The sequence below is a fragment of the Oncorhynchus keta genome, chromosome 37 (assembly GCF_023373465.1).
Source record: "Oncorhynchus keta strain PuntledgeMale-10-30-2019 chromosome 37, Oket_V2, whole genome shotgun sequence".
NCBI lineage: Eukaryota > Metazoa > Chordata > Actinopteri > Salmoniformes > Salmonidae > Oncorhynchus > Oncorhynchus keta.
Window position 1 is genome coordinate 7,799,769 of NC_068457.1, and position 14,117 is coordinate 7,813,885.

At 43.2% G+C, this 14,117-nt stretch overlaps 1 protein-coding gene and 1 long non-coding RNA gene across 2 annotated transcripts in view; both read left to right on the forward strand.

Moving 5' to 3' along the window:
• Positions 1-577: 577 nt before the first annotated feature.
• LOC127916613 (uncharacterized) lies at positions 578-3,182 on the forward strand. Its single transcript, XR_008095387.1, has 2 exons — positions 578-656; positions 2,308-3,182. It is a non-coding gene; the product is annotated as an uncharacterized LOC127916613 (long non-coding RNA).
• A 6,003-nt stretch (positions 3,183-9,185) lies between these two features.
• Positions 9,186-14,117, forward strand: part of LOC118369969 (partitioning defective 3 homolog B-like) — a 174,116-nt gene continuing 169,184 nt past the window's right edge. Inside the window, exons 1-2 of the mRNA XM_052499048.1 lie at positions 9,186-9,272; positions 10,017-10,139. Coding sequence (XP_052355008.1) covers positions 10,023-10,139 — 117 coding nt within the window. The 5' untranslated portion in view covers positions 9,186-9,272; positions 10,017-10,022. The remainder of the gene's footprint in view (positions 9,273-10,016; positions 10,140-14,117) is intronic.

The window sequence follows — 14,117 nt, forward strand, 5'->3', positions numbered from 1 at the left end:
CACACATGACGGTCCCTCTGTGTGGCTCTTGAGTAATCCGTGTTACTGTTTTAGCCTGTTATTGTAAGTAGGAGGACGGCTATTGACAAAACCTGATCCCACACTGAGCTAAAACACAGGGGTGGTGGCACGACTGCTGAGAACCAGTCGATTCTGCTCTTTAAAAACCTGCCACTGATCGAAATCTGAAAGCAAATCAACAACATTATTGACCGTGACAACTACCCTCAAAATTGCACTCCCAGAAAGTTAGACACAAAACCATCCTGCGATTTCTTCTGTGTAATATAGCAAAGTTCATAAAATTCCAAATGCACGCGCACGCACGCACGCACGCACACACACACACACACACACACACACACACACACACACACACACACACACACACACACACACACACACACACACACACACACACAACCACTCTTTCGCATTCTCTGTAGGGATGGATGACAGTAGGAACTATTTTCTGCTGAGCATATTGCCCAACACATACACTAATGTTTTACCTCTACCTGCCAGACCAGTGGGACAGGTATTTCAGCAAACAGCTACACTGGCTGATCAAGAGGGAAGTGACATAAGAGAACAAAGAGTCAACAGGACAAAGGACCTTATGAATGTGCTTTCTATCGTTCTTCCCCTTCTAAAAGGTAGGTAATTGTGTGCAAAAAGGATACATATTCAGAAAAAAAGGAACTATGGGTGGAGGACGTTCCTCTTGCACCCGAAAAGTGTAACAGTAGAAAGAGGTATGTGATACTTTGTTTAGCGTGTCAATCAGGATGTATAGACTCCCACTTACCTCTGGTAGCATCTATTACGTCAACTTGCTCCTACTTACCTCATCTCTCCAATTTGGTACTGCCGTACATACTCTACGGTCACAAGACACAGGCCTCCTTATTGTTCCTAGAATTTCTAAGCAAACAGCAGAAGGCAGGGCTTTCTCCCATAGAGCTCCATTTTTTAAGCAATGGTCTGCCGATCCATGTGAGAGACGCAGACACGATGAGTCATCCCATCTCAAATGAAATACATCTAAAACAAAGGACATGGAACAAAGGAACACTGCCATGCACACACCATCACTGATAAAAGGTGAGCCCATTGAGATAGTGGAGTAAAAAAAAATGTTGATCTAACCATCATGGTTCTCTTTTATGAATAATTCATTGAGAGCATTCTGTCCTACTGCTTAACCTGCTGGTTTGGGAATATCAAGGTTGCGCAGAAAAATTGGTTGGGCAAGATAGTCAAAACTTGCGGGAAAATCATGGGGCAGCAACAGCAAGAACTGACGTCTCTCTACCTGGGCAGATGGAGAATAAAATAGCGGTTGACTCTTCCCATCCATTCCACCCTGAATTCAAGCTCCTTCCCTCTGGCCACAGGTACAGATTACCTAAGGTAAAAAAAAATAGGGCCACGTACTCTTTTATTCCGAATGCAATTCTGCAACTTAACAAAATGTTAGACTCATTGCACTTAGCCCTTGCACTATGAAACTGCACTTACCCTGCCCATTTACTTGCAAATATCCTTAGCTATTTTTTTTATTTATTTGTGATATGTTTTATGACTGCTGCAAGATGAGTTGCCTATCTGAGGACATTACAGTTTTCTGAATCTGAATCTCAACCTAAGACTCATCTCTTTAGTAGGTCCTATGATTGAGTACAGTCTGGCCCAGGGGTTTCGAAGGTGAATGGCAAGGAACTGAAGTGACGAACCACCCTTGCTGTCTCTGCCTGGCCGCCTCCCCTCTCTCCACTGGTATTCTCTGCCTCTGACCCTATTAAGGGGTCTGAGTGACTGGCTTGCTCGCACTTACCCATGCAGTTCCTAGGAGGGTCAGGGAGCATCATGTCATGCCAGCTATACTCAAATTGAATGGCTTGAGTCACTGACATGATCTTCCTGTCTGGTGTTGCGCTCCCTCAGGCTTGTGTGGTGTGGAGATCTTCATGGGCTATACTCAATCTGGTCTCAGTGTAGTAAATGAGTGGACTGTTGATATCCCTTTTGCGGTGTGGGGGCTGTGCTTTGGCAAAGTGGGTGGGATTATATCCGACCTAACTTTGAAGGGGGCCACAGTGTCCCCCGACCCCGCTGTTTCAGTCCCCAGAATCTATGCTGCAATAGTCTATGTGTCGGGGAGTTAGAGCCACTCTGTCCTATCTGGTGTAATTAAATTAAATTCAAATGGTTTTATTGGCACGGGAAACATATGTTTACATTGCCAAAACAAGTGAAATAGATCATAAACAAAAGTGAAATCTCTCTCTCTGTCTCCCCTCCCAGTGGACCTGAGCCATAGGACCATGACTCAGGACGACATGGCTTGACGACTCCTGGCTGTTCCCGTCCCCAGTCCACCTGGCCGTGCTGCTGATCCAGTTTCTGCTGTTCTGCCTGCGGCTATGGAACCCTGACCTGTTCACCAGATCTGCTACCTTGTCCAGGACATGCTGTTTCAAGCCTCCCCGCATGAAAATAATACATTTGATATTATGGCATAAATACTATAGTATTCACGGGAACACCGGCCTCCCGTGTGGCGCAGTGGTCTAAGGCACTGCATCGCAGTACTAACTGTGCCGCTAGAGATCCTGGTTTGAGTCCAGGCTCTGTCGCGACCGGGAGACCCATGGGGTGGCGTACAATTGGCCCAGCGTCGTCCAAGTTAGGGGAGGGTTTGGCTGTCAGTGATCTTCTTGTCCCATCACGCTCTAGCGACTCCTGTGGATATATATGTGTTATAATATATGTTGACACGGTTGCCAGGTGTACAGTGTTTCTTCCGACACATTGGTGCGGCTAGCTTCTTGGTTAAGCGGCATTGTGTCAAGAAGCAGTGCGGCTCGGCTGGGTTGTGTTTCGGAGGACACGCGGCTCTCGACCTTCGCCTCTCCCAAGTCGGTACGGGAGTTGCAGCGATGGGACAAGACTGTAACTACCAATTGGATAAAACAAAATTTTGGAGAAAAAAGGGTAAAGATTTTTTTAAATACAAAATAAAAACTTGTAGGGAACACAATATATGGTCTGTACTTGGCATGTAGGATTCTCACTTATGTGTGACACAAATTGAGATATGGGGAGGGTAATGAGCAGGGTATCTGCAAATGAAATACTGTAGTATTTACTATAATAAAAAAACCTGTAGTGTTTCTGCAGGCTGTAGTGTTTTTGTGGACATTACTGTAGTATTTAATACCGTTTTTTTGGGTTGATAATACTGTAATATTTACAATAGACGATATGGGCAACTTTGATTGGCGTGGGGGTCACAGAAAATCTGAACTCATCATGAGGGGCTGCAGTGGATCATAGATCTGTGTACCCACATCCAGTCAGAGCCTCCCGCTTGACAGTGGAGAGAAAAATATGAAGATTTAGAGCTAATTTCCTGGAATTCTATACATTTTGCCACAGGGTGGAGAGAAATGTTTGCAGTGAGAGTGACTAACAAAATCAATTGGGGCCCCCGGTCAGTAATTCAACCATGATTACTACAAGTTTAATTAGCTGGCTAGACAAATTTACCAATCTACAAAATGTTAGCTGACTTATTGAGTAACAGTCAGTGACTGACATAACAAGAGAAAAACTACTGCTGCTGCACAACCACATTTGAAATTGCACCTTGTGTATCCTATTATTCTAACTCTCAACAGTAAGTGGAGACCCTGACTGAGTTCCAAAAATGTATCCGTTTGCCTACAAAAGGGGAGCCGCCAGTTGCCCATCCCTGTACTGCATAGTATTCTATACTACAAAATGCTATCGTAAGTACTACAAATAATTGAGGGATACTATACAGCGCCTGGTTCCTCTCTAGGATTCTTCCTAGGTTCCTGCCTTTCTAGTAGGTTTTTCCTAGCCACTGTGCTTCTACATCTGTATTGCTTTCTCTTGGGGATTTAGGCTTGGCATCTGAATAAGCACTTTGTGACAACTGCTGATAGATAGAGATAAAGGAAAGGACAGCAAGATTAGTGTGTGTGTGTGTGTGTGTGTGTGCCATAGTCGACTGAACTGCTCTCACTGAGACAATAATGTAGTTCTTTCTTTTGTGTTCAGTCTTAATGCATGACCACACTGAAGCACCAATGTCTGTGTAATGGCTTTCATCCTTCACCTGCCACTGCTCCAGTATAGACATTGACAATACCGCAGCACAATAATAACCCTACAATGACACCCATTTCATGTAAGTTGAATGGGTTTGACCACTGCCAAGTCCGTGCACAAAACCCGAAGTCCCACAGTACTATACAGTTAGTCCGCCTCCTACTACAATCACATTGTGGGGGAAAACACCAATTGAATCATATTTCTCCTCAATGGCGATGCAAATGCTAGGTGTAACACTGTAATCCAACATACATTTTTATTCTGAGTGTGTGTGGGATAAACAGACGACCAGAGAGGAGGAGGACAGGACACAATGCAGGATTGGCTAGCTTGGCCTGGGCTACCTACACAGATGGTTTTTCTCTCTCTCTCTCTCTCTCTCTCTCTCTCTCTCTCTCTCTCTCTCTCTCTCTCTCTCTCTCTCTCTCTACTGATGAGATGAGCAGAGGGAAGGAGGCATTGTTCAGTATCTAGAGGGGGATTACAATGCCAGAAAAAGTAATTGATTGTTGTGATTATGACTGCGTCCCAAATGGCACCCCATTCCCTGAATAGGGTGCCATTTGGAACGCATACTATATGAATCCATCAGTTTGCGCTTTTGGGGTAGATGTGGCCAAAGAAACTCCCTTTAGAAAAAGGAAACAGCCAGAATAAGAGGGGGAGTCTGTCTATATGCATTAATGTGCTATTTAAAATGTAAAAGCAATTTACCAGCTGTTTACAGTAGTAATGAGATGACAGAATAATTCTATGATTATTTTGAGGATAGAAGAGAGACGGGTGTGGTATTTATGGGATGTTTTCAGGAATGGGAGGAGGGGATGAGTTGAGTGGATGTGATAGAAGAGACGAGGGTAGTGAGTTGTGGGTGCGCTGTAAATGGGGTGAGGGAGTGGACTAATTCTGAATTCCAAATAGACTGCAAACAAGGGAATTGGATAGGTGGAAGCCATTTTTTTATTTCACATTTATTTAACCAGGTAGGCCAGTTGAGAACAAGTTCTCATTTACAACTGCGACCGGGCCAAGAAAAAGCAAAGCAGTGCGACACAAACAACACAGAGTTACACATGGAATAAACAAACGTACAGTCAATAACACAATACAAAAACCTATATACAGTGTGTGCAAATGGAGTAAGATTAGGGAGGTAAGGCAATAAATAGGCCATAGTGGTGAAATAATTACAAATGAGCAATTAAACAGTGGAGTGATGGATAGTGCAGTGCAAGTAGAGATACTGTGGTGCAAAGGAGAGAAAAAATAAATAACAATATGGGGATAAGGTAGTTGGGTGGGCTATTTACAGATGGGCTATGTATAGGTGCAATGATCGGTAAGCTGCCCTGACAGCTGATGCTTAAAATTAGTGAGGGAGATATAAGTCTCCAGCTTCAGTGATTGTTGCAATTTGTTCCAGTCATTGGCAGCAGAGAACTGGAGGGAAAGGCGGCCAAAGGTCGACTTGGCTTTGGGGGTGACCAGCGAAATATACCTGCTGGAGCGAGTGCTAAGGGCAGGTGCTGCTATGGTGACCAGTGAGCTGAGATAAGGCGGGACTTTACCTAGCAAAGACATGTAGATGACCTGGAGCTAGCAGGTTTTGCAATGAATATGTAGCGAGGGCAAGCCAACGAGAGCATACAGGTCACAGTGGTGGGTAGTATATTGGGCTTTGGTGACAAAACGGATGGCACTGTGATATACTGCATCCAATTTGTGTTGGAGTGTTGGAGGCTATTTTGTAAATGACATCGCTGAAGTAAAGGATCAGAAGGATAGTCAGTTTACGAGGGTATGTTTGGCAGCATGAGTGAAGGATGCTTTGTTGCGGAATAGGAAGCCTATTCTAGATTTAATTTTGGATTGGAGATGCTTAATGTGAGTCTGGAAGGAGAGTTTACAGTCTAACCAGACACCTAGGTATTTGTAGTTGTCCACATATTCTAAGTCAGAACCATCCAGAGCAGTGATGCTAGACAGGCGGGCAGGTGCGGGTAGCGATCAGTTGAAGAGCATGCATTTAGTTTTACTGGCATTTAAGAGCAGTTGGAGGCCACGGAAGGAGAGTTGTATGGCATTGAAGCTCGTTCCGATTAATCGGAATGGCCGATTTAATTAGGGCCGATTTCAAGTTTTCATAACAATCGGAAATCGGTCATTTTGGACTATTTAACTAGGCAAGTGAGTTAAGAACACATTCTTACTTTCAATGACGGCCTAGGAACGGTGGGTTAACTGCCTTGTTCAGGGGAAGAACGACAGATTTTTACCTTGTCAGCTCGGGGATTCAATCTTCAATCTAACCTTACGGTTAACTAGTCCAACGCTCTAACCACCTGCCTCACGAGGAGCCCGCCTGTTACACGAATGCGGTAAGAAGCCAAGGTAAATTGCTAGCTAGGATTAAACTTATCTTGTGAAAAACAATCAATAAATCAATAATAATCACTAGTTATAACTACAGATGGTTGATGATATTACTAGTTTATCTAGCGTGTCCTGCGTTGCATATAATCAATGCAGTGCGCATTCGCGAAAAAGGACTGTCGTTGCTCCAAAGTATACCTAACCATAACCACCAATGCCATTCTTAAAATCAATACACAGAAGTAAATACTTTTAAACCTGCATATTTAGCTAAAAGAAATCCAGGTTCGCAGGCAATATTAACCAGGTGAAATTGTGTCACTTCTCTTGCGTTCATTGCACGCAGAGTCAGGGTATATGCAATAGTTTGGGCCGCCTAATTTGCCAGAATGTTACATAATTATGAGACAACATTGAAGGTTGTGCAATGTAACAGGAATATTTAGACCTATGGATGCCACCCGTTAGATAAAATACAGAACGGTTCCGTATTTCACTGAAAGAATAAACGTCTTGTTTTCGAGATGATAGTTTGCGGCAATTGCGGCGGATAATTTTAGAAAGAGAGGGTCCAGATTGTCTAGCCTAGCTGATTTGTAGGGGTCCAGATTTTGCAGCTCTTTCAGAGCATCAGCTATCTGGATTAGGGTGACGGAGAAATGGGTAGGATTGGGCAAGTTGCTGTGGGGGGTGCAGAGCGGTTGACCTTGGTAGGGGTAGCCAGGTGGAAAGCATGGCCAGCCATAGAAAAAATGCTTCTTGAAATTCTCAATTATAGTAGATTTACCGGTGGTGACAGTGTTTCCTAGCCTCAGTGCAGTGGGCAGCTGGGAGGAGGTGCTCTTATTCTCCATGGACTTTACAGTTTCCCAGATATATTTGGAGTTTGTGCTACGGGATGCAAATTTTTGTTTGAAAAAGCTAGCCTTTGCTTTCCTAACTGGCTGTGTACATTGGTTCCCAACTTCCCTGAAAAGTTGCATATCGCAGGGGCTATTCAATGCAAATGTAGTACGCCACAGGATGTTTTTGTGCTGGTCAAGGGCAGTCAAGTCTGGAGTGAACCAAGGGCTATTTATGTTCTTAGTTCTACATTTTTTGAATGGGGCATGCTTATTTAAGATGGCGAGGAAAGCACTTTTAAAGAATAACCAGGCATCCTCTGACTGAATGAGGTCAATATCCTTCCAGGATACTCGGGCCAGGTTGATTAGAAATGCCTCTTTGAAGTGCTTCAGGGAGCGTTTGACAGTGATGAGGGGTGATTGTTTGACCGCGGACCCATTACGGACGCAGCCAATGAGGCAATGATCGCTGAGATCCTGGTTGAAGACAGCAGAGGTGTATTTCGTGGGCAGGTTGGTCAGGATGATATCTATGAGGGCGCTCGTGTTTACAGATTTAGGGTTGTACCTGGTAGGTTCCTTGATAATTGACGATATGGCGACATTTCCTACTTAGCAGTTAGAAGATGCAAAAAACCTGAATTTAAGATTAAGTAATAACATTCCATCTCACAAAATTAAACAGACATTTTCAGGGATTTCAAATTAGCAAAGTTGGCTTGCTTGAGGAATGAATTTAATAACCTAAACAAAAATATTCCATATCAACAAATCTCTTAGTCGAAGGTTGAGGCTTGAATACCATGGCTATGTGTTGGAATTACATGGTGACCACACCACTCGCCCGCATGTGCCATCACACGTGTAACAGTATAACTTTAATCCGTCCCCTCGCCCATACCCTCACCCACGAAGCATCGTTACCCATCGCTCCACAAATGCCAAAGGCTCTTGCAGAGCAAGGGGAACCACTACTTCAAGGTCTCAGAGCAAGTGAAGTCACCAATTGAATTGGAGTGTTGGACTAGTAACCGGAAGGTTGCAAGTTCAAATCCCCGAGCTGACAAGGTACAAATCTGTCGTTCTGCCCATGAACAGGCAGTTAACCCACTGTTCCTAGGCCGTCATTGAAAATATGAATTTGTTCTTAACTGACTTGCCTAGTTAAATAAAGGTAAATAATAATAATAACCTCTATCTAGCGTGCACCACTGCTAACTCGCTAGCCGTTACACTCACCCCTCCTTTTCCGCAGCAACCAGTGATCCGGGTCAACAGCATCAATAGAGCAGTATAACTTTAAAAACATCCCCTCGCCCCTACCCGGGCGCGAACCAGGGACCCTCTGCACACAGACTAACAGTCACCCACGAAGCATCGTTACCCATCGCTCCACAAAAGCCACAGCTCTTGCAGAGCAAGGGGAACCACTACTTCAAGGTCTCAGAGCAAGTGAAGTCACCAATTGAAACACTATTTAGCACGCACCACCGCTAACTAGCTAGCCGTTACACAAGCTTGTTGATTTTGTCCACCCCACCAGACATGATCAGGACACGCAGGTTGAAATATCAAAACAAATTCTGAACCAACTATATTATTTGGGGACAGGTTGAAAATCATTATACATTTATGGCAATTTAGCTAGCGAGCCTGCGGTTGCTAGCTAATTTGTCCTGGGATAGAAACGTTGAGTTTTTCTTTTTTTTAACCTGAAATGCACAAGGTTATGCCCCCGACAATGAATCCACAGATTAAACCCAGTTCATTTCTAGTGATCTTTCCTCCTTTAGGTTTTTTCTTTTGACTTTATATGGCAGTGGTGAGCATGTTAAACTCTCAATCCCTCGCCATAAATGACGTATTGGCCCTTTAACAAAGTTTAGGCAGTGATTTGCTCGTGGTTGTTTGGTAAGCATGATGCCGCTTTGAACTTGTATATTTTTAGGGTATAAAATCAAAGCAGGGTTTATGGTAAACTGGCTCTACATAGTTTACGATCATTGTCATGTTAAAAAGAAAATGGCTTAAAGTAGGAAAGACTACGAAGTTGAATCTTTGAGAAGATAAATATTCGAAGCAATCGTTGATACGTTTATCAACAGCCTAACATTGGGTCATCACTAGTTACCACAGCCACAGTCATAAACCATGCCCATTTCAAAAATGTATCTCCTTAAAATCTGATTTTAGACCTAACCACACTGCTAACCTTTCCCTAACCGTAAATTCATTTTTATTTTGATACATTTTTACGATAGGACAATAGCCAATTTTGACTTTGTGTTTGTGGTAACTAGTGGAAACCTACCATGACGTGATTTATGTTGATCAACTTCCGGATGTCAGTGCAATGACCAACAGGTATAGTTCAGCCGACAAAACAATGAAGGCTACTTCGTTTATTAATTTGACCGATAATTGAGAAAAGCAAATGTTTTTTATTATCGTAAATTGTAGTTTTGAGTAGTACTTTTTAATGCACGCGTGTCATTTTGTCATTGTAAATTTGTCCAGTGACATCTTTGCTCCGGTTTCGGTTGAGGCTTGTGCGGTATCAAGCGTTTCGCAGCCTCTCGCATGTGAAGGAATCAGAGGAATATACAGATTATCAAAGAAGGCTGTTCTTCAAATAACTTTTTTTCGGATTACAAGGACAACATGAAAGTCACTGTAACTTTTGGAGCAACTGCAGTGGTCGTTCCGTGTAAAGGAGAATGGACAGTTCGGGAGTTGGTAGACCAAGCCAACCAGAGGTATCGAAAGATTCTGGAACAGGTAAGCAAAATGGGCTCTTTTGAAATATATTGACGTATTTTACTTTGGCTGACGTTTGTTTTTATACCCTCCCTTTTAATCCGGGTTGTTTGTCATTTTAATGATTATTTATTTAATTTTTAAACAATAGTCTACTACATATTTTCCTACATTAGGCTATATTCATTAACTCTTGAAACGGAAACCGTTTACCATTAACCAAGCGGAAGCAAATGGTACGAAACGAGGAGGGACTTACCTGCATTTGTCCAATAGAAACTGGATTTCGTTGCAAAATTTCCAAGCCATAGATACAGATACTTGAAACCACCATGTTATTATTCTGAACAGAGTGTATATGCCAGGCTACAAATCAACGGGACACATTGTAAATAACTTTTAATCACGTTCTTCAGGTGTTAGTGGTCTATATGAGTATCATGTGCCCCAGCTAGCATGCAGCTGTCAAGAGATGTTCTATGTGGCTCTGTTGAAACGGTCAGTATCTCCCTGTGCAGGTGGGACTCTGTTTGATGTGCTCTGCATCGTTTCGCCTAGCCTGTGTGGCGGACAACAGCCTTTGTCCTCTGCTTGATGGGGGATTAGGGTGGCTGACAGCTCAGTGTTATCAGCTGGTTTTTCCCTGGCGCGGTGGCAGGAGGCCGGTGATGGACAGGGTTATGCCAGGCAGGCAGTGGGGATGGATGGCTTCCCATTAGAGCTTCCACCCAGGCACCCACCTGCGTTGGTGGGCTCTCATCTGCCAGTTCTCCCCAGGCCCTGGGCTGACTGGGTTTGCGTCCCAAATGGCATCCTTTTCCCTATAAAGTGCACTACTTTTGACAAGGCCCTAAGTTGAAAAAGTAGTGAGCTATAGTAGTGAACTATATAGGAAATCGGGTGCCATTTGGGACGCACACTGGATTTCAGTTGCAGGCCAACATCCAGGCAAGTTTTCCCCCTGTCATTGGTTATAGGACCCTGCCTGAGTTTGTCCTGGTCAGGTCACATGGGAAAAAAACTCAGGGACTTACAATATGTCGCTGCCTAGCTACCCTTGACTAAATTATGTCTGGCTTCAATTGGTAGAATTAGTAGAAGCCTCTTTGTGGCCAATTATGTGTGAAACACATCTCACTGACCTAGAAATCCCTCGGACATGATCAAAACAAACCCAGGGTCCCACAAAGTGAAATTACCTGCGTCTAGTGAGATTCATCCTAGGAACAATCAAGGGGTTGGCTGGCGAGGATCCACTCTATCGTAAACCATGAACTTTGCAGCTCTCTAATTGCCTGCCATTGGTGTGACAGCATTCATAGACAATGTCCGGTGTCCTTGGCTTAAACAGAGATATCCTGGGTCTGTGTGAAGGCACACAGAGGAACGTCAGTCACCCTCTCTCAGTGGAAAAGGGAAGGTAGTGTAGCTGCATGGTTTGTCCGTGCCACTCAGGTTATAGCCATAGCCCGTGCCAATAGGGTAAGACTCAGACAGCCATGAGTTCTCTGTAGCTATGTGTCCATCAATATTATATATTTTTTGAGCAGTGGAGGCTCCTCAGAGGAGGAAGGGGAGGACCATCTTCCTCAGTGAACTTCATGAAAATATAAATTGTGAAACAAATATAATATACTAAATATATTCACTTGTCACCAAATAATTGATTAAAACACACTTTTCTGCAATGAATGTCAATAGTAGCCTCAGCAGCACACACAGCTAGCTTCTGTCCTCCACTGGGTACATTGACTTCAATACAAAACCTCGGGAGGCTCATGGTTCTTAACCCATTCCATAGACTTGCACAGTAATTATGACAACTTCTGGAGGACGTCCTCCTGTCAGAGCTCTTGCAGCATGAATTGACATGTTTTCCACCCAATCAAAGGATCTGAGAATTAATCTAGTACTGAAAGCATAAGCTACAGCTAGCTAGCACTGCAGTGTGTAAAATGTGGTAAGTAGTTGAGAGAGAGGCAATAGTTGAACAGTTAACAAATTAATTTCTTCCAAAATTAAGGAGAAGTAAGCAAGAGATGGCAAGCTATATACACTGCTAAAAAAAAATAAAGGGAACACTAAAATAACACATCCTAGATCTGAATGAATGAAATATTCTTATTAAATACTTTTTTCTTTACATAGTTGAATGTGCTGACAAGAAAATCACACAAAAATTATCAATGGAAATCAAATGTATCAACACATGGAGGTCTGGATTTGGAGTCACACTCAAAATTAAAGTGGAAAACCACACTACAGACGGATCCAACTTTGATGTAATGTCCTTAAAACAAGAATTTGCCAATATTGGTGTTCTCTGGCAAATGCCAAACGTCCTGCACGGTGTTGGGCTGTAAGCACAACCCCCACCTGTGGACGTCGGGCCCTCATACCACCCTCATGGAGTCTGTTTCTGACCGTTTGAGCAGACACATGCACATTTGTGGCAGTGCTCCTCCTGCTCCTCCTTGCACAAAGGCGGAGGTAGCGGTCCTGCTGCTGGGTTGTTGCCCTCCTATGGCCTCCTCCACGTCTCCTGATGTACTGGCCTGCCTCCTGGTAGCGCCTCCATGCTCTGGACACTACGCTGACAGACACAGCAAACCTTCTTGCCACATCTCGCATTGATGTGCCATCCTGGATGAGCTGCACGACCTGAGCCACTTGTGTGGGTTGTAGACTCCGTCTCATGCTACCACTAGAGTGAAAGCACCACCAGCATTCAAAAGTGACCAAAACATCAGCCAGGAAGCATAGGAACTGAGAAGTGCTCTGTGGTCCCCACCTGCAGAACCACTCCTTTATTGGGGGTGTCTTGCTAAATGCCTATAATTTCCACCTGTTGTCTATTCCATTTGCACAACAGCATGTGAAATTTCTTGTCAATCAGTGTTGCTTCCTAAGTGGACAGTTTGATTTCACAGAAGTGTGATTGACTTGGAGTTACATTGTGTTGTTTAAGTGTTCCCTTTATTTTTTTGAGCATTGTATATTCACTTAGCTAGCAAATGCAGCTAGCTAGTTTAGCCTACTCAAACACCCGGCACAACACTGGAACTCTTCCTAGTCGAGGTAAGCTTTTGGTTTTATTAATTTATTACCATCGTGGCCCGCCTGTGTAACTGCTAAACTGATTTCTGACTGTACACTGTACTGCATGATTGTAGCGGGTTTACTAACGCCTTAGTTCAAGTTGACTATGACATGATGACAATGTAGGCTCTGTGTAGTGGTTAGCTGTCATGATGTGAAGGTTTGGCTTGGAAAGGTTTTTTCACCTGTTCACAGACAGCTGATGTGTTGTGCACTGAAGGTAAAAGGAGGAGAACGCGTAGAAGGAATTATATATGTGACCGACCGGCTCAATTTGGTCTTATGTAGGAAAATTTGAAATTGTGTTTTTTACATTGGATAAAAGTAGAGACTCGGCACTAGAAAATGGTATATCATACACTACAGTTGAGGAACAATGGGAAAGTAATTCTGCTTTGAAAGTTGAACTGCAAGGCAATCCCATTGCGCGCCACTCGGGAGCCATGACCAATATATATTGTCCTGCTTATAACAGGGTTAATAATATATTTGTGAGAATATCCAAGGGGCTTTTATATAATTCTAAATTAATAATATTAGCTTTATTTAAAAAAAAAAATTCAAAAAATATATATATATATATATATTTTGGAGATTTTGTTTATAAATAATGTAAAATTAGCGAGGAAAAAGGCCATTCTTGAACATGGGTTGAGACATTGTTACTAATTTGTAAATAAAGCCAGTTTGTTATTTAGAATGAGTTTCTGTTTTTAGAGAGAGAGAAACACACAACCTACAGCCAGTCGAGGCTGGCACGGGTATTGAACCAGCATCTGTAGCAACACCAGCCTTTCAAAGCAGTTCATGGCTACTGATGTGAGTGCTACGGGGAGGTAATCATTTAGGCATGTTTTTTACATTTTTTAAATTTTACCTTTATTTAACCAGGCAAGTCAG